General features: G+C 46.8%; 1 protein-coding gene across 4 annotated transcripts in view; it reads left to right on the top strand.

Annotated features, from left to right (window-relative positions):
* Positions 1-20,875, top strand: part of SYNDIG1 (synapse differentiation inducing 1) — a 174,732-nt gene that overhangs the window by 100,948 nt on the left and 52,909 nt on the right. For all 4 annotated transcript variants that reach the window (XM_032859336.1, XM_032859338.1, XM_032859337.1 and 1 more), the window contains one exon: positions 7,625-7,762. In XM_032859336.1, the coding sequence (XP_032715227.1) occupies positions 7,625-7,762 (138 nt within the window). The remainder of the gene's footprint in view (positions 1-7,624; positions 7,763-20,875) is intronic.

A 20,875-nucleotide genomic window follows, 5' to 3' on the forward strand; every position in this document is an offset into this window, starting at 1 on the left:
ATACTGTGCCAGAAACTACCAGAGGGGGGCAAAAAAAAAAAAAAAAAAAAAAAAGTTTACTTCTGAGTGATGCATTAATTCCCTCATTTTCAGTCTTTTCCTTCCTTCCTTCCTTCCTTCCTTCCTTCCTTCCTTCCTTCCTTCCTTCTTTCCTTCCTTCCTTCCCTCCTTCCTTCCTTCCTTCCTTCCTTCCCTCCTTCAGCTGAGAGCTATTTGTTTTATAAACATTTACTTGGGAACCCAACATGAATATAAGAAGAGGTGGAGTTGTTTAGGTGCAGGTAATTTGGGGTCTGAGGACTGTCTTTCAGGAGGCCCCCGACCCGCCGCATGAAATGTAGCATGGAAGCACCCCTCTATTAAGTGAAAAACAATGCAGCATATGCAATGACATGCACACTGTGATGTTCCACCCTGAAAAGAAAAACATTGATTGTCATTACTGAAGCAATCAACTCCCCCTAACCATTGGGGAGTTGATTAACAAAAAAACAATTGAATTCCCAGATTTTAGGAATTAGAATAGACTGTGAAGTACATGTGATACTTTACTGACACTGCACATAGTTTCGTCTTCCAAGGATGAGCCAGGGCATGAGCTTCGGAGCAATGTCTGTTGAATGTTGCTGGGGAAAATCTGGTCACACCTGCTTTGGGCTGTCACCATGCAGGGCAGTAAGGAGCTGCTCTGTGAAGCATGTGGTCTGAATATTTCATACTTGAAAGAGACTGGGGCAAGGCCAAGTTTCTGCCTTCGTAATCTGCTTTGCTCCTTGTCTGGGCTGTTTCCCAAATTCTGAATTCACAAATTCCTTGACCCTTGCTGAGCACCAGGAAGGGATGACAGACATGAACTTGGGATCCTTTCTGGAATGGTCTCTACCCTGCTGCTCTCCCTCAGTAGCGCCCAGGTCTGTGCCCACCCCCACCTACCATCTCGTCTCCTCCCTTCCACTCCCTCTCCTACACGGGCTTCCTTAGGGAGCCCAGAAGCAGTGGGGCTCTTTCTATCGCTTTGCTCCATTCTCCACTGAGCTATCCAAATGAAACAATACACTCAGCAAACAAGTGCTTCATTGGAGAAGTGTCTGTTCATGTCTTCTGCCCATTTTTTTACATGATTATCTGTTTTTTGGGTTTTGAGTTTGAGAAGTTCTTTATAGATCCTGGATATTAGAATTGCAAAGATTAACAAGGCAGGAAACAGCAAACATTGGAGAGGATGTGGAGAAAGGGCAACCTTCTTACATAGGTGGTGGGAAGGCAAGTTGGTGCAACCACTTCAGAAAACAGTGTAGAGATTCCTCAAAATTTAAACATAGAGCTACCCTATGACCCAGGAATTGCACTACTGGATATTTACCCCAAAGATACAGATGTAGTGAAAAGAAGGGTCATATGTACCCCAATGTTCATAGCAGCAATGTCCACAATAGCCAAAGTGTCGAAGAACTGAGATGCCCTTCAACAGACAAATGGATAAAGAAGAAGTGGTCCATATACACAATGGAATAATACTCAGGCATCAGAAAGGATGACTACCCAACTTTTGTATCAACATGGATGGGACTGGAAGAGATTATGCTGTGTTAAATAATTCAAGCAGAGAAAGTAAATTATCACGTGGTTTCACTTACTTGTGCAACATAAGGAATAGTATGTAGGACATTAGAAGGAAAGGAAAATTGAGTTAGGGGAAATCAGAGATGGGGGATGAACCATAGAGTCTGTGGACTCTGGGAAACAAACTGAAGGTTTTAGAATGGAGGGAGATGGGGGGATGTGTTGCCTTGGTGATGGGTATTAAGGAGGGCAAGTATTGCATGGAGCACTGGGTGTTGTATATAAACAATGAATCTTGGAACATTGCATCAAAAACCAATGATGCATTTTATGGTAACTAACATAACACACACACACACACACACACACACACACACACACACACACAGGAAAACAAACCAACAGACAAGCACTTCCAAGAAGTGCCTGAAGAGGCAGTCTTACATGTTAAAGCAGAAAACTTTGTTCGTTTATTTTTGCCCCGACTGCACCGATATAGCAAATAACCTCTGTTTATAAGATAATTACTACCTAGTAGGAGAAATTAAATCATATGCCCAAAATAATTAGTGAATAATTTAATGTGGACAGGGGATCTCACACTCCATGCCAGCTGCAAGACCACAGAACACTGGGTCTGACTCTGGCAGGCACAAAGAGGTTGGGGGAATGGCATCTGCCTGCCTGCATGCTTGTGCTGCCTTCTCCTCTGTTCTGCTAGTCAGCTTCCCTAAGTAGGACAACCCTGAACCTGACCAAGTCATCATTCTCCCCAACCCTCCCTGCGGTCTCCCCTAAATGAATGTTTAGGATGTGCACCCTGGACTGCATAGGAAAGGCACTGCAAGGGGAAAAGGAGAGGAGCCAAGGTGGGAAGCAGGGCTGGAGGCAGTATATTCATGGGCACCAATAGCCCAAATGGAGCGAATCCTCTGGTTATTCCAGTGCTCTCTAAGCAAATCCTGGGAGATTTTTTGCTTCAGTTGGTACTGTCAGTGTTGGCTACATGCACATGTGAATTCTTTCACTCAACACGTGTGCTTTGGGTGCACACAATGTGCCTGGCACTGCTCTGAGCACTCAGGATGCAGCTGTGAGCAAAACATGCAAAACTTTCTGCCCTCCTCATGCTTCAAGGAAGAGAGTCCAACAGTAAAGAAGCCAGTGCCACCTGTGGTGCAAAGGTGACACACCAGGCAGGAAAAGGGAGAGTAATGGCAGTCTTACAGGTATCTGGGGAAGATATAATGAGAAATGGCATTTAAGTAAAGCCCCAGATGAAGTGAGGAAGTCGGTCATGTGTGTCTCTGTGTCTCTGGGGTAGAGAGTTCCAGGTTGAGGGAGCATCAAGTGCAAAAGCCCTGAGTCAGGTACTCACTGAGCATATTGCAGGAATAGCACTGAGTTCCCTGTGGGTGAAAGACAATGAGGTCAGAATTAATAGGAGTCAGATCTTACAAGATAGTGCTGTCCAATAGAACTTTCTGAGCTGTTGCAAATGGTCTACACTGCGCTGCCAGCTATAGGTGTTAACCACCTGTGGCAGCTGAGCACGTGGCATGTGGTGGTTTGGCTGAGGAACTAATCATTAGGTGTATTTGATTTTAGGTAATCTCAGTTTCAGTAGTTCCGTGTGACTATGGCTGCCATGCTAGTCAGCCCAGATGTGTGCTGTTGGCTGCTTGGAGGCCTCTGGCCTTGACCCTCAGTGAGACAAGCCCAAGGGGCCAGGGATGAGGTCAGGTCTGACCCATGTCTCAGCGAGTAAGCTCAGGTGTTGTGTTCAGTTCTGACCCTGCTCTGCCAGCTGCTCTTTGGGCACTGGGCCCCCCACGTTATACGAATTCTCTATACCAAATCTCAGAGAAACCATATTCCACAGGATTCCATGTGAAGAGGAAGGAGTGGCAGAAGCCCCTGCACCTGTTAGCAGGTCTGCACCTTTACAATTGTCATTGTTGAATGACCTTGCTTGTAGAAAAATGCTAAAGCCCAGACGCGCAGAAAGAAAAAAATCACCAATGTCCTCACCATCCAGAATCATCTAATTTCTAACATTCTACTCTTATTTTTCATTTGAGTTTTTATAAACATCTTTCTAGGGCAACAAGTAAACATTTATATCATCGTTTTCCATGAATCTATAGAACTCTATGTAGAATTCTTCTGGGATTTTGCTGTTTTTAAACAGTGCTCTTAAGAACACTGTTGAAAAAACACCCCTACATTCCTGGAAAGTGACCCTCTTTGGGGAGCCCTGCATTCGAGCCACCCATCTTCTGTCCCACCCTGCTCTGTGTGCCCCCACTCTTTCCTTGGGGTCACACAGAACAGCATGCCAGATGAGCAAGCAGAATTTGGGGGGAATGGGAGGGCAATGCAAGGCCCAGAGGGGGTCAACAGGGGGATTTTATGTGAGGTCTTGAGTGACTCCAAATGACACACCAGAGCCCTGCTTTGCACCCCGAAAATGGCATCCTCACAGTCCAAGCTCAGTAGCCAAGTGAATTGGGATGTGTGAAACACATCATGCCTGACATTATGACAATCTTATTAAAATATCCTAAGGAAGAAAACCCCAAGGGGACAAGAGCAGTCGCTCTGGGTGGAGGTGTTAGAACTGGGCAGAGAATGGGCCCATTGTATGAGGTGCCGGTGGACCAGCAGGCAGAGCCAAGGGACTCAACAGCCCCTTCCTTTGCCGGTGCCTGCTCAGTGCTGGCTGACGCAGAGGAGGCTCCCGCAGGAACTGTAAGCCCCCTTGGAATGCTGTCAGTCTTCCTTGCAATTCTCTAATCTGATGACCCATGAAGAGGATTTTTAGGAACAGCTGCTGTGCGTGATGAATTTCTTGGTGTTGGTGGTTGTGTGTGTTTTTCCCTATTTGGCTTATTGGTATCCACGCAGCCTCGCCCAGGCTGGCCTCCTCTCATCTCCTCTCCTCCCTGTTGGTGGCACGATGCCCATGGCCACTTATACCCACAGAACAGCCGCCGATGGAAGACAGAACATAAAATGAACTGGGCTGTTTCTGTCTGCCCTGTAATTTGCCTGAAGTTTTAAAATCTATTTTAATCAAAATTGACTAATTATTTTGGTACCATGTAGCCACAACTTTGCAATTTACAGACTGTGGTTCCCTTATGCTTCTAAATAAAAATCTGTGAAGATTTGGGGGGAGTGCCCTGAAATCTAATTCTTTGCTCCAGGGGCTTGAGGTGTAATTCTAAGCAGATTTCAAAAATGGAAGTTGGATCTCAGTGTACCTATGTGGTCTGTGGCAACAGTTCACATGGCACATGCCTGGGGAAGCTCTCACTGCCCGCTACTCTCCCTGGCCACCCTATTGCCACCATGAAACAGACCAGTCCAGACCAGTCATTGGAATCCCTGGCATGGGCAAGGCAGAGAAGACACCTCACCTTTGGGCAAGATGCACCTGAGCCAAAATGGGGTTTGCTTTCAGCAGGGGCTGCTGTCCAGCACAGCTTACACTACAGAGTTCTGGAAGGAGTGGCCACTGATTGGGCAGTTCTGGGATTTGGCAAGACGTTTAGCTCTCAGAGCCCAGTGTTGTCCTTCATAAAATAGAAATAACAATAAAAATAGTAACTACACCTATTTCCAGAGTTGCTGTGAGACTCCAGCCAGTGCAGGTATATAAAACTCTTAGTAAACTGAAACAAACAAAAAGCCCTACAAAAGCTAAGAAACGAAAATACCCATAGACAGAGTTGTTGGCCATGTGCACGCACTTCCACCTGTAGCATCCTGATGGGTTGGTGTAAAGCTCATTAGCTCCGTGTCTGTGTCCAGTGCTGAGAGAAGTGGCTGCTCTTTTATACCTGATCCTCCACCCCTCCCAGGGGCCCTCTGGTCACCGTCACCCCTGCCTTGGGACTGTCACTACAGGTGCCTCCCTTCCAAGACCTCGCCAGCTCCTCGTGCAGAGGACCCTTTGCATTGTGGCTAAGCCACCCAAAGGTGCTGACACTCTGTTTCCAGAGTGAGAGTCTGGAGGCCAAGGTAGCCTTGACATATGGCTGCTTGTCTGGAGACACACAGCCATGAAGACACTCAGGCTTAGCCTAGAACACTTGCACCCCTCCATTCAGATCAAAGATGTTGGCTTCCCAGCAGGCTGACACATGCACATCTCTCCCTGGCCAGCCCTCCAGCCCCGGGTCTCACCTGTGAATTGTCCATTCCAGGGGTGGCTCAGTGCCATTTCCAGATAGTCATAAGGACCATGATTCTCATTTCCCTTCATTGTTTGAGAGACCTTATGGAAAGCAGTGCTACAGAGTGAAAAGCATAGAAATTTCACAGACCGGGCTTTGTCTCGGGGAATCCCTGTGCTCCAGACTCGTGGAGTGGCTGGCACCCCAGGGGCCAGTGTCTTCCTAGGGTAGAGAACCTGCTTGGTAGGAAGGAGCCAGCTCCCTGTGACAAGAGATCCCTCCCAGTCTCTGACCCATGGTGGGGGGGCGGTGTGCATGTGTGCAAGTGTGTGATGGGTGGATGGGGGCTGTGTAGACAGTGCATAGCCCGCTTCAAGCACCGGGCCTCTGGAGAGGGTCCTTGTTTGGGATTTGAATGAGACCAAGAGAATGTGCCTGTTCTCCCTCAACGACACAGAAACAGAATACTAACGGGAAGTTCCCATTAATTCCCTGCAGCCCTGTGGCTGTCTGCACACTGACAGGAGGCTCTGAATGGCAGTGATAAGTGCATTTAGTTAACCCAAATAGGGAGGGGGCCCATGGCCCCGGGTACTTCATCTGTCTGTCCATGCACCGGAATGTCAGGGGCAGCACACAGTGGCACTGCTGGGGTGGTCGTGGCAGTGATGGCGTCCACATAGCACAAGGCTCACTCACTCAGTGTCCACCTGGGTGTTTGGGGCCTCAGGTCAGTGCCTGCCCTGAAGCCACCTGAGGCAGCGACCAGGCTGTCTGCAGCGTGCACCGAGTGCCTCTGCCCGCCCTACAGCCGGAGGCTGTGTGTTTAACCACCTCTGGCGCTGGCAAAGGGAGTGAGGAAGCTAATGACCCTCTTAGGAAGAGATGCTCTGGTTCTTTTTTAGGAAACAAAATCTGGAGTAAAATGTGATTCTGTCTTTATATAAAATAAGCACGGAGATACACTGGCACTGGTTTTTGGATGAACCAGCATAAGTGTGCCATGTTTTAATGAGGAGAAAAGATTCATGATGGGGACCCAACAAATGGAACAACCCATGAGGCGAAAAGCATCCTGTAGGCACAGCATCTAGAGGTGGGGGTGGTGGGGGGACACCAGCTGTCTAGCATCCTGGAGCTAGGGAGCCTTCCGCAGGGAGGTTTGATCCATGGTTCCCATACTTGGTGAGTGCTGGAGTCTTCTGAGCTGCTTTTTACAAATCCCTGTGCCAGACCCTGACCCCTGCACCAGACTCCCTAGAAGGTTCTGCCAGGCCTGGGATGAGCCCATGGGCTTGCCAAATGGCCTCATCACAGAGCTGCTTTCTCATGAAGCAGCCATCAGCTCCTCTGGAAGGAACATGGACACCCAGAGTTGACGCTAGGCCCAGCAATGTCCTAACTCAGATCAGAGTCTGAGGAAATGAAGAGGTTTCAGGGAGTGTCCCCTTGCCCCAAGTGGCCCCTGCCTAGCCCTGTAAACCAGTTTGAAGTCTTAGAATAAAGAAAGGAGTCCACATGCTGGTGAGTGTGCCTTCTGAATGTGCCCATCCCATCCTCGCATAGGTTAAACTTCTGTCCCCATCCTGTGTCCCTGGATCCCAAAGATCTGTGAAATAATGGACTTCTGTAGGATTTGATCTTCTGTGGAACCCAAGAGCCAAGTACTTGGAATTTTTCTCCTCCTATTCTTGATAAAGTTTTCCTTAACTGAGGCCTTCCTTTCTTCTTTTCTCGGAGAAGGAATTTTCCTTCCTATCACTGCACAGTAGCATCAGTGACCATCCCAGTTTCGACATCCACATTTGGGGCATTGTAGAGTGACTCCACTGTTAATGATCTCTTCTTCTGTCCCATCCCTGCCCATCTCTCTCTTGCAGAGCGACTACTCGAGTGACACAGAGAGTGAGGACAACTTCCTCATGATGCCCCCAAGGGACCACTTGGGCCTCAGCGTCTTCTCCATGCTCTGCTGCTTCTGGCCTTTAGGCATCGCAGCCTTCTACTTGTCCCATGAGGTAAGCCTCTCTCCATCGGCCCCACATGCAGCACAGTGAGGCCACTGAGGAGGAGAGCCCGAGAAGACTGTGCAGCTCAGGTTTTCCCACATGGCCTGCATTGTATGGAGGACAGGCCCAGGAGAGAGAGAGATCAGGAGGCCTCACCTCAGTGTGCTGGGACTGCTTCATGGCCCCCAGGGCAAGGCAGGCTGTCCTCAGGAAGAGGGCTTCCTGACAAAAGCAGGCTGGGGTGTGGGATGGACTCAGCCCTGGGAGGCACCCTAGACTTGCTGGGAAAGTAGGTGGGGCATGGGGGTGGATCTCTCTGCAGTCAGTCTCATTCATACAAAATAGGTTCTAGTTTCCAGCAGTCCATGTGTGCCCCTCCCTAGCTGAAGTTTTGCTGGAGGACATGGCCCATCCGATGGTAAATCTTGCCCTCCTTCCTTCAGCATGAGGGCTTCTGGGGGTCGGTACCCAGGTCTTTTTCATGCAAAGCATCCTTCTTGTTGTGCCTTCATGGAAGACAGGCTTTGAAAGATATTCTCTAGCAAATGAAGAGTACTCACACAGAAATAGTCTCAGTCCCGGTTTTTGTTAGTCTTCCAGCCACAGAGTGTTTCAGCATCCCCACACCCACACCGTCATCCCAGCCAGACCATAGGAAGGCGGCTCCCTGGATCAGCGGGGTGAGCGCAGAGCCCACAATCATGTGTGTCCTTGGGGCATGCCGAGCATCCCTCAGCAGCCAGTGCTCCCTTTCCTGCTTCTAGGGTTCTGGGGCTCTGGCAGGTCTTGGGTTGGAAACATTTATTTCTCCTGGCTTGAAAACAGGTCTCCTGGCTGAGTCCAGCAGTGACCTCTCACTGCTTTTTGCAGGGTTCTGTGCTGACCTCATTTTGTTTGGTGAGAGGAGAGTCCCTTGATACATTTTCCTTTCTCTCCTCCTTCCTTCTGTGACATCACGGAGGAGCAGGGAAGAGCAGTGAACACCCCTGAGAACAGATGCTTCTTAGCAGGGACTCTGGAGAGACCCCTCTAGGAAGTAATGAAGCAGGCCCGCCTCCCAGCCCTGTTCTGTAGTCCAGATTCTACAAGCTATTGGGTGGGGCCAGATGGAGGATGGGGCAGTCCTGCACTGCTGGAGTTGTGTTGAGCGGTTGTTCCTTATCCAGCTTGGCCTGGGGGATCTGTCTGACCTTCACTTTTGTGAGTTTATCCTACAAATGCCAAAAACACCTTTCTCTGGGGAAATAGGCATGAGCCAGGGAGCAAGACTCCAGGTCTGGCAGAGGCCTGGGTAACTGTGTGGGAGGAGTCAGACCTGGGTATACCTCGACCCCAAGAAGGGGACATGGGCACTACTACATGGGCGAGGATTGGGGCACACAGTGGGACTAGGAGACAGACGTGTTCACAGATGCCCTCAGTGTGCAGAACATGCTCTGAAGAAGATCCCCAAGGCCCAGAGCCTGTCCTCTCCTGTGTAAACTGCACCCGGAACATGCGTGAGCATGCTGCAAAGAGGCCAGGGTAGTCTCACTATTAGAAAAGGAAGGACAGGGGTATGGGACATAGAGAACCAGCTTCTCCCACATCACAGGGCATTCAGCCTTCTCCCATGAACTCCAGTCCCGCCAACTGTAGTGGTAAGGCGGGGCAGGTCACTCTTAGCCTCCTGGGTCAACCCAGCTGAGAAAGCCCTTTACCTACCTTGTCTGGGGTTGTTGGGAAGTACCATTGACATCAGAGCTGTATTCTGATTGCCAGATTTTACAATGGGATATTTTCCCCTTGGATTCCATGGGGGCAGATGTTACCTGCTCAAAGGTGTGGCAGCCGACATCAGCGTGAATGTGCAGACAGGGCGCTGGGCAGAAATGAGCTCTGGTAAATCACTGGCCACAGGGAAAGGCTGGAGAGGCTGCCCTGTCTTGGCTACTCCACATCCTAGGTGAGGCCCCATCCCTGGAGCAGGACGAACTGTGCATAGGGTCTCTGTCCGAAAGATTGCAACTATAATAAATATCAGGGCCTCAACGGCCAAGGCTGGCATTTAGGTTCTTCCCCGGAAAGTAATTGTATTCTTCACACCTTACGAACCTCTTACTTGGGCCTGATGCTCAGGACGGTTAACACCTTTGGTTGTAAAGACCATTCTGATTATTCGTTTCACAGCGAATGTGAAATGCAGTGTCTGTGGAGGCCTCTGGTCACACGGCTCTGAAGTGAAAAGCAAATACTTTTGAATGCCTGCAGCATTGAAATTAGAGGATGGGCTCCGGGGTCCCTCCAACACCCAGGCTCTCGGTCCTTCTTTTCCTAGTCCTGTGAGCATGGATTTCCTTCAGTGGAACCCCAGCAAAGAAAGGGTTCTACATCTTTTGGAGAACTCTCTGCAGGTTAGTGCCTTTCACAAGATCCGTGTCTCGAACCTTCTCCCCACAATGCTTGCTGTTTGACAGCCTAGAGCTTTGGCAGCTCAGGGCTTTCCTGCAGATCTGGGGGACACCCAGCCCCGGGCACATGGTGCTCCAGCCCAGCCATCAGGCTGCTGCACATTCTGTGTGTCTCTTCAGCCCAACTGCAGACACAAAATCTGCAGCAGGCATTGGAGGGGAGAGGATGGGGCACACCATAGAACAGACACTCTGAGAGTCATTACACTTGATTAAATCAGTGCTTTCCTGAGCAAAGGCAGCTGGGAGCTCTCCCTGCATGCACTGGAGAGAGGAGAGCCCAGAGCCAAGCCCATTTCTCCTGGGTCCTTTGTGGGCTGCTCAGGGCCTCCTGCTGCCCTCAGGTGTGGGGGTACTGAGGCAGGGAGGTCACAGCCATCTGGGAAGACAGGACCCCTCACATTGCAAATGCTATTCACAAGGAAATCTTCGATGCCTAAGTGTGATTTGGGGTGATTTCTTTTCCTTTTTTCATAGATCAGATCTCAGTGTAGTCACTGACAATTACATCATGTCTGTGCGTTGTCAAAATAATCACTCAGCAAGCCATTCAGAAACATGTGAGTCCATTCCAGGCAAACAAAACAAAGCAAATCTCAATGAATAGATGACAGAGGGCAATGGGGAGGAGAATTAATAGGTTCCCTGGACTTACAAAACCTGGCTTATTTATTATTCTGCCTTATTCCAGCTGGGTCCAGGTCAGCAGGCAACTTTACCACACCTCAGTTTCTTGATCCACAAAATGGTATCAGAATAGCCTACAGCATGTAGCCAGCTAGGCCACAGAAGTGAACATAGAGAGATGGTCCCTGCAAGTTTCCTCCAAAATATCAGGGGCTGACCGTGCTCTACTGGAAATCCCAGTTGTCTGTACCCATGTGGGTCCCTCGTGAAGGGAGACCTGGAAGGAGACAGAGGATATTTTCTCCAACAGATTTTATAATTCAAATAAGGTTAGTTAAGTAATAGGAACAATAGTACTGAAGTTGTTAGCAAGCTAGGTGACAGCTGCTAAGCATGTCATAGGTGCTGTTCCCACGTTAAATACTGTGCACATGCTTTCTTGGGGCCAGGTCCTGACCAGCAGCATCAACACACCAGCACAGTTTGCAATGCACGTTGCCTGACCTCACCGAAGACCTGCTGGGTCAGAGCATCGGGGAAAGGGCCTGGTAATCTGCATTTGAGCATAGGGCATCTGTGATGCAGCACTACCATCATATCACTTTCTGGGCCGTGAAATTGGAGTTCAGCGAAGTCGGATGTTGTCCTAAGGTCAGGGGTGTCTGGCCATGCGCTGAGATTACTGGTATGGCCTGGTGCAGAGCACCTCTGAAGGAGGCAGCTGCCTGGGCGCACGGGGATGGAGGACTCAAGAGTCCACGTGGAGGCCGGTGGGGGGAGGGGCATGGCATTTGTCCAAAGCCTTGTTTTACTCCAACTGCATCAGTTGTCTGACCCAGCTCTCAATGCAAGCAGGTTTTATAAACCAATTCATAGGGCAGGAAGTGTCGTGTGCAATGTTGGTAGCTCCATCTAGGAACCGAGGCTTCTGAATAATGTGGAGGATAGAAATGAAGCCCTAATTTGCTGAGTGCCTGCTGGGAGCTGGTTACTGAGCACATCTTTTCTTATTTAATCTTTGCGATGAGTTTGAAAGGTGGGCAGTTGTTATCATTTTATGGATGAGAAAACTGAAGTTTCAAAGGATTAAATGGTGTATAGAAATTGGAGAGATAGCAAAGTACATGAGGTAAATAGCAATATTTCTAACCCTTAAAACCCAATCTTCTGCAATATAGTTTGACTTTTATCTGTTTGCAAACAAAAATAGTAGTACAGTACTTGTTTCTAAATCCACCATGCCTTACCGCGCTTAAAGCATGTTGTAGTAAGAAAGAAAGGTCCATTCTAGACAGGATAGTGGTGCTTGCCCTCAGTACCTTTACCTTTACTAAATCCCACGGGGCAGGTGCTATCAAGACAGAGGCTGGGGACCCTCCCCCAGGAGGCCTTGGGTCTGGAGCTGAGCCCCAGACAGGCTGGAGGGTTGCATGGGCTGCCTCTGTGGCAAACATCTCCTGCATTCCAGTAGTTATTATGTCTTGATTTCATTCCGTTTTATAAAATGTTTCTTTCTTTTACTAACTGCAACATTATAACAGAAATTAAATGAGAAAAGGGTATTAAAACCAGATTAAAACCAGATTATGAATAGCACCAGCAAAGGGAATTAGACAAATTAGGGAGAAAAAAGAGGAATCTCTCTATATGAAAAATAGAAGAATGAGAGTACAACCCGGCCTATAAGAGTGTCCTTAAATACAGTCATTCATCTGCTATTTATTGAGCACTTACCATGCGCCAGGCCCTGCTCCGTGTGCAGGGATGCAGCGGCGAACAAAGTAGAACTCCACCTTCCACAGAGTCAACATTCTCATCAAGAAAAGTGGAGAACACGCAAACATAAACTTCAAGTGTCCAATAGAGATACATTATACAAGAGAAAAATTAAGTAGGAAATGGATATGGAGCATACATTTTTAAATAGGTGGCCATGGAAGGGCTTGTTGAGGCAGTGCCATTTCATGATGAAATTACAGACTGACCATGTGGACCTCTTGAGGAAGAATATCTCAGGCAGAGGGATAGCCAGCGCAAAGGAAGAGTGGGGAACATGCCTGGTGCACACAGGGAATGATGTGGAAGCCAGTGTGGTTGCAGCAGGTGCCTTCTGGGTGTGGAAGAGAAAATGAGCCAAGAGAGGGGCAGGTGGGGGCAGACTTCACAGTGCCTTTTAGGTTGTAACAGTGACTCAGGCTTTTTATTTGGGCCGAGAAGCCACTGGGGTATTTGAGCAGAGGAAAGCCACCACTTGTGTATACTCTATCAAGCGAGCCTTTAGAGGACGAGGGTAGAAGCTGGGACATCTTGCTAGAGACTGGTATAATCATCCAGGAATAGACCATCCAGCAGTGGTCTGGACCATAGAATCCTCCCCTCTTGTTTTCTCAGTGAAATAGCAACCCTGATAATAGTTCTTAGGGATGTGTCTGTCCTTTCCCCATCTGACTCCAGTAGGACTGGATAATATTAAATTATGGGAGAGAACCAGGCAATCCTTAGTAGTAATATATACTAAAGGTACTTACTATTTTTCCTGATTTTGACTTTCTCTAGCAGAGTAGAAACACAAGTTGAGTACTTTGCAAACTGTTTTTTTTTTTCCCCTCTGAATAAGTGACTGTAAATTTTACAAAGGTAGAGGAAAACAATTATGGAATTTGGGACATAAAGACCTGTTGCTCAGATCAGCCCTGGTAGAAGACATGAGGGACAGCACCACTGTCCAGCAGGAATGAAATGCTTCTCTCCTGAATCTCCACCTTGGATATCAATACTAATTGATTACGGCTGATTCATAGGATTCTTGTCAATGTTTTCACCCCATTTCCCAGAAAGACCCCAAACTTTTCTGTAATAACTCTTGAGACGTGCCGCTCAAAGAGGGTGAGGACACAGTTTCCTTGCAGACTGCCAAATAATGCCATTTGTTGGATTCATTTCCGTAGCTGGTTCTTGAGCCACCATTCTACTGGAGCTAAAAGAACTAGTGGATGACTTGGATGACTTTTCTCATCTTCCACTTTATTGACATTGAAAGAACAAACTGATTGCTCTTAGAAAAATGCGAGATTGGTCAGATAACTTAAAAATATGAAGCAGGAAACCGTTAGGGACTTCTGCTCAGTGCCTAGACTTGACCTTTTGCAGCTGGAATGATTCCCATGTTGTGTATCTGTGTGTGTGTGTGTGTGTGTGTGTGTGTGTGTGTGTGTGTGCATTTATTTTGCCACCTGGAGAAATGATTAAATGTGAAGACACCTTTTTCTTTGTTACATCACTTCTCCACAGTGCCCACACATGTGTTTACCTCCATGTGGTTTCTGGGTCCTTGCTCTTGCCCCCCACACACCCAGACATCAATATGACCATCAACTGGTCACCTTCATGTTTACATGATTAGTCTCTGTGCCTACTATGGGGCACTCCAGTGTCACTCCCTGTACACACGTGTGGCTCATGCAGGAGGCAAAGGAGTAGTAGCCCTTGTTGCCGGGATGCAGGGAGCTTCACGACACCATAGAGAGGTGCATGTGGTGTCTGGGGCATGCTGAAGAGATGGGATTGTTTCCTCCATGATCAGGAAAGGGATTGGCCCTGAATTTGCTCATCCTTCCTTCCTTACCCCCAGCCTATCACCCAAGGCCTCTCAAGGTCTTCCAGGATGCACTTGGAGGAGCCGCCTTGGCAGCGTTGCTCAGGAGAGAGATGATGGATGTCCACTGTGCATTTTTCTGCAGCTAAAAATACAAGCTGAAGGGAGAAATAGTGTGTGCAGAAGGGATTCTGGCTTTATGTTGTGGGAAAGGCTGTGTGTGTTTTTCCTTGTTTCTGTTCTAGTATTTCAGGACGTGCTTCAACTTCTCCAGGGACTGCCCCATTCCTTGTTATGTCTGATTCTGAAAGAACTACGGTTATTAGGCTGTGTATCAGTTTTGGCCTTATTCTCCAGGAGATGCTGGGCTGAGAGAGAGTGAGCCTTTGCTGCAGTGAATGACCGAGGCCCTGGCCCAGGCCTGGGAGCTGGAATGCCTCAGGCTACTGCTTCCCCTATGCGGCCCTGGGAGATGCCTAACACCACTGCAGCAGGCCGATGGGCACCAAGCAGAAAAATCTGTCACCCTCCTGGACTTGCCCCAGGCTCCCTAGACGTGGAACCTATGGCAAGGTCGGGGCGTTAATGCTTTATTTAGAGGTACATAGAAGGAAGGAAAGAAATGGAAGTGCCTTACCATGCTGTTTACCACCTCCCAGCTCACAGGACCAGTCTGGCAGGGGCCACTGGAGAAGGAGTGTTGTCCCACTCCCATGGCCTGCACAGGTGGAGTGTCATGCTGCCTTGGCTGTGGTGGGGGAAAGGCCTGGGCCAGAGCAGTCAGTGACCAGCCAGAGGCAGGAGGCTGAGGGACTCTGAGCTGCAGGAGATGTGTCTCATGCCCCTCCTCCTGTCCCTTCTCCAGGAAGCACAGGTGCTGAGCTAGTCACCTGGGCATCAGCAACCTGAGGTTCTATCCCGTTATCGCCCGAGGGCTGCCCCTCCTCCACGGACACAGGAGCATTGATAATATAGCAGGAAGACTCTCTGTGGTCTGCACTGACCTGACACCAAAAGGAAAGTGGGTGGTATAATAAGCTGACATCCAGCCTTTATCCTGTACTAGGCAAGAGCAGCACCCTTCCATGGAGTGAGAACTACAGTAAGAGCATTGCCTTAAATTTAAGCTGGGCAGGGTGCAAAGTGCTTTATGGGCACCTAATTCTCACAAAAGCCCTATAGAAGGAGTATAGAAGCAGTATTATCACCACTGCACAGCTGGGAAAGGTGGATAGACCCTGTTCACATCAGGGTCTGTGCTATTTATGAATCTTTCAGATACACTCAGATCCACTTCTGTGGAGGAAGTTTACTGTGGATAACATTTCATCCTCATGAGGACCATTGGCCAAGACACAGGTTCTCTTGGGCCCAGCAAGTAAGGAAGCAGAAGCTTAGCAAGTTTGTTTATTCAGGATCACAATAGCAGGTTCACTGGCACACCAAAAGGGGGGTCCTGGGGGTGAGGCTGTACGGAATCACTGCAATGCCAAGAGAGTTCCTCTGTACCGGCATTTGGTACCGAGAAGTTCTAAATCAGTCTCATCCATGATCACTTTTTTTTTTCATTTAATGCTGATTGATTTGAGTTCCCATATAAAAATTATCTTTTATTAAATTTCTTATCAGTCCCCATTTATCCTTCCAACAAGAACAAGTTTGTGGCTTGAAAAATTATCCCATGGTTGTTTGTTGGAAGAATCAGCCAATTGATTCCTTTTTTTAAGTCTTCCTTTATTACAATGTTTAGCTCTCTGAGTGTGGGATATATTGTTATACATTTCTGAAAGTCAGAAAAACAGAAAGGGACTGGAAAGACAATAACTCCAAATAAAGGCAATAACTAGCTTTTCTCTCCTTTGCACAAGTGTGTTTGTGTTTATTTTTCATGTTTTGTATGTGTATGTGTCTCTGTGTGTGCTCTTTGGGGTTTTTTAAGATTTTATTTTTAAGTAGTATTTACCCCCATCATGGGGCTCAAACTCACAACCCCGAGATCAAGAGTTGCATGCTCCACCAACTGAGCCAGCCAGGTGCCCCTATTTGTGTGTTTGTTTTAACACCATTAATGAGAACGTGATTTTCAAACCATTCTTAGTTTGAAAATAACACTCAGAACAGTGCACATATATAACCACATAGCTTAACAAATTAGTCTAAAGCAGGTGGCCAAGTAACCATCAGCTAGGTCAAGAAATACAATACCTCCATGCCCTCTGCCACATTCCCTTCTGACCTTGGCCCCTGACCCCACCAGTGAGTATGGTTGTGACTTCCATAGGGCTTGCTTCTTTGCATCTTTATTATTTATTCCCTACGTTTACTTTCCCAAGCCCTCATTACTTTATCTTTCCTGACTACACTTGCAAAAGCTGTGATCAGTATAAGTGACATCCTTGTAGTGTCTCAGGTGTCTAAAGGAAAATATCCAACCTTAATAGAGATATAAGAGCTTTCAGATATCTTATTTTTTAATCATGAAAGGATGTCGAACTTATCAAAAGCTTTTTGTGCAAATGAAAAAAATTATATGAGTGTTTTCCTTCAACCTACAACGAGGCAAATTGCCTTGGCTGATTGAAAAATGTGAGCTTGCATTCATTGCCTTGTTTTTCTGTTCCCTGAAAGTTTATATAAAACTGAAATTATTTATTTGTTGTCTCTCTCATGGTATTCACTGGTGGAGCCATCTGGGCCTGGAGCTTTCTTTGGAGGAAGATTTTTAATTACTGATTTAATGTATTTAACATTGATAAGTTAGGTTGCATTCTGGAAAGTTGTATTTTTCTAGAATTTTGTCAGTTTCATCTACATGATAAATGTATTAATGTTTTCAAAGTATGAATTTGGGCCTTATTTCCTTTTTTGTATATACATAGAAGGGTGGGTGGACAGATGTGCCTTCAAGAAGATTGTTACTGGCTTATATTGCCAATATTTATGTGCTTGTATCCGCATCCTCCACTTTGTTTCTTTGTTTCTTCCTGAATCCTTGACCTTCTGGCTTGCATGGTTTTCCTTTTATCTAGAGAATATCCTTTAGAATTTCCTTGAATATGGGTCACTGGTGAAATGCTATCTGTTTTGTGTCATTGGAAATAACATTTTATTAATTTCATTCTTCTAGGTGTTTTCACTAGATATGGAATTCTGGGTGGCAGTTCCATCTTCACTTGTAGTGAAGCTTCTGATAAACCATTCACCAAGTTAGAATATTCTTTTTCTTTTTAATGCATCAGCTCTAGAATTTGTTTCCTCTTTTTCAGATCTGCTGTAACACTTTCTTTTTTTTATATAGTGATTAGCTGCCAGAATTTTAAACCTCTTGTTTTCTTGAACATAGTAAGCAGAGGTCTTTTATAATTTATGGCTGATGATTATAATGTCAGGGAATCCTGTGAGTCTATTTTTTAACTTCTCTTTGTTCTTACTCATGACATATGTCCTTAGATTTTTGTTGTTGTATGCTGTTCATTATCTGGGGGGAAAAAAGTATTCATGGAGAAATGCCTGGGTGGTCCAGTCTGTTGCGCATCTGCCTTCAGCTCACGTTGTGGTCCCAGGACGCTGGGATTGAGCCCCGCTTAGGGTTCCCTGTTCAGTGGGGAGCCTGCTTCTATCTCTGCTTGCAGGTCCCTCTTCTTGTGTGCTCGCTCGTGCTCTCTCTCTCTCTGTCAAATAAATAAATAAAATGTTTTTTAAATGTATTAATGGAATATTTTGAGGATTAGAAGGATGCCACTTTGTTTCAGATAGGTATTTCTTTGCTTTTGTTAGGACTTGGGCACAAAGAATTCAGGGTCACCTTAGTCCAAACTCAACATTTTTTTGGTTTTGTTTTGGTTTTGTTTTAAGATTTATTTTATTTTAAGAGACTGTGTGCACGTGAGCGGGGTAGGGGCGGAGGGAGAGGAAGAGAGACTCTTAAGCAGACCCCACCCTTGGCTCAGTGCCAAGCCCAGCACTGAACCAGCCTTTGGGCTCGATTTCACCACCCTGAGATCCTGACCTGAGCTGAAACCAAGAGTCAGACACTTAACTGACTGAGCCACCCAGTGACCCCCCAGCTCAAGTTTTGGGTAGATGCAAAGCCAGGCTGTAATTCATGAGAGGACAGATATCTTTTCACTTCACTGTTTCTTCAATGATAACTCTTTGGTGCCCTATCCTGTGGCAGTGGCTGGTTTGCCAGGATCTCTGTCTTTAGTGGGCTCTGAGCCCCAAAAGTAACCAAAACACTCCCAATCAGTCTCCTCTTGTGGGTCAGCAACATCACCAGGGCAGAAGTGTCTCCCAGTGCCTGGTCTCCAGATTCTTGCCTTTCCTCTGGCTAATAACCTCTCATTTTTTTTTCAATATTTTTGATACTTATAAAAATGTTCTTCAATGTTTGCTCTAGGGCTTTTAGCTATCTTCTGCAGAGAAGTTACTGGAGGCATTACCAGAAGTAGAAGTCTGCATGTCTCTCTTTCCTTAATTGTTTATATGGGGAATATATTTATTTCATGAAAGGAATATTTTTTAATTAGAAAATTGAAGGCTTGGTTAAAGAACTTAGATTATCTGTTGCTTGAATGCCCATTCCTTCTGGTGCTAACAGGAAGTTCAACCTGCTCTTTGTTCTGCATGAGTGACCAAGTACAAAATTACTGTAGTCAACAGGTGTGTGAGAAAATGGGACAAAGCCCATCTGTGCCTTATGCACGCTCAGAGGATGTCACATCCTTGTGTAAATGGTAACAAGTACAGAGTCTGGCACTTCTTAGAGGCTCACTGAAGCCTGGTTACATTTGTGTCTGATGCAGAGCTATGCATACCCATGTTCTTCTTGGTCTTTTCCTAAAGAGGAGCCATGTGGCTTATAAATGTAGTATCATGTAAGGGTATTCAGACACAGCTGGGAGAAGTTGGCCATGACAGAGACTAAATCAGGCCTCTGAACAATCGTCTGGGGACATGCCTCTGAAGGACAGTGGACAACTGCAGTAATCCCATGGGGAACCTCTGGGAGACAGAGCACATCTTGCTCCTCCAAGGCACTCCACTGAAAGGAAGAGGTGCTGCCAGTCATGGGTTGGGAGCAGCTATCAGGGACAGTTAATTCTCTGCCCCATCTGACTTGTTCCCGCATCATACCTGGAAAAAATAAAGACTTACTGAGGGTGGGGGAAGGAATAAATCACTCTGACATCAGCTTTATGCTGCAGAAGGAAGCAGACTGACATAGGACTGAGAAGGCAGGGAAGGGCTAGAGAGCCTTGAATGTAGAGCAGAGAGTCTGCCTGTTAACAGAGCATTTTAAGCCAGAGAGTAACAGGTTGGAATTACAACCTGAAGAATAGTCAGGAAGCACAGAATGGAAACAGTATGTTCTAAAATAGACTCATCTCTAGATTAAAAAATCATTTTGCAAGGAAGTGAGCAGACACATTTGTCAGGCACTGTGGGGGTCTCTGTGGATATCTCTTTATACCCTTGGGGTCACTGGAGATAGATGGAGGAAGACCCTGGGCCATTCATCTCCCTCCACCTTCCCATCAGCCAGATGCTAGTCACAGCGAACCTTTGACTGGTGTGAAAATGGACTGGAATCTTTTCAAATGTTTGAAGAAAAATGCTTTGGGTGTTTTCAGAAGCTGTCACCTGTCCATCTTTCTAACCACTTCTCTTACCAAAACAGCATTTTCATGTTCTCCCATCTAAACCTTGTCACAAGGACAGATTTCTCTGTTATTTTTGCTCCAAAGTTGTGTGTTTAGAACAGGTGCATTCACATAAAACTGGACCCTTGCCTATTCCACACATGCTAAATGGTGCTATTCATAATCATCGACTCATTTTGGAGTCCGTGTTTCACACACTTCAACACGCCTCTCTTTTGTCCTCAAGTTCATCATATCAAATGTCCCCTGACCCACAGTAAACTGAATATATCACCTAATGAATGCATCTGTGGGCACTAGCAGATTCTGCATTAGCGTAGGATCTGACTTTCCACTTGAGAATCACCAGTCATCCAAGGTAATAGGCAGAGAGGTAGAGATTTTCTGGCTCAGCCGGGTAACCACTAATGCCACAAAACCTGTGCTGGACTCCAGGAAAAAGACCTGGCAAGACAGGTTTGCCCCAGTGGAGGCAGAGGAACAGGAGTGACGGTGTCACAAGGGGAGAAAAATGCTACCAAGGGACAGACAGATGGAAAGGACTTGGAACAAGTCCACCTCAGTCTCCCAAGGTGAGTGCCATGTCAATTGAGCTTATGAGGAGGGAGACCCATGGCTGCAAAAGCCTAGGCTGACACAGAAATATAGTTGACTTTGCAGACAAATGATTTAAAAACACACACACAAAAATAGTGTGCTCACTATATCAGATGGATAGATTTTACCTTCTATCAGGAGAATGTGCAATGGAAGCTTGATGACCATCAAAAGATCTCTCCCCTTCTCT

This window comes from Lontra canadensis, unplaced genomic scaffold (assembly GCF_010015895.1).
Source record: "Lontra canadensis isolate GAN:19392208 unplaced genomic scaffold, GSC_riverotter_1.0 scaffold16, whole genome shotgun sequence".
In the NCBI taxonomy this organism is placed as follows: Eukaryota; Metazoa; Chordata; class Mammalia; order Carnivora; family Mustelidae; genus Lontra; species Lontra canadensis.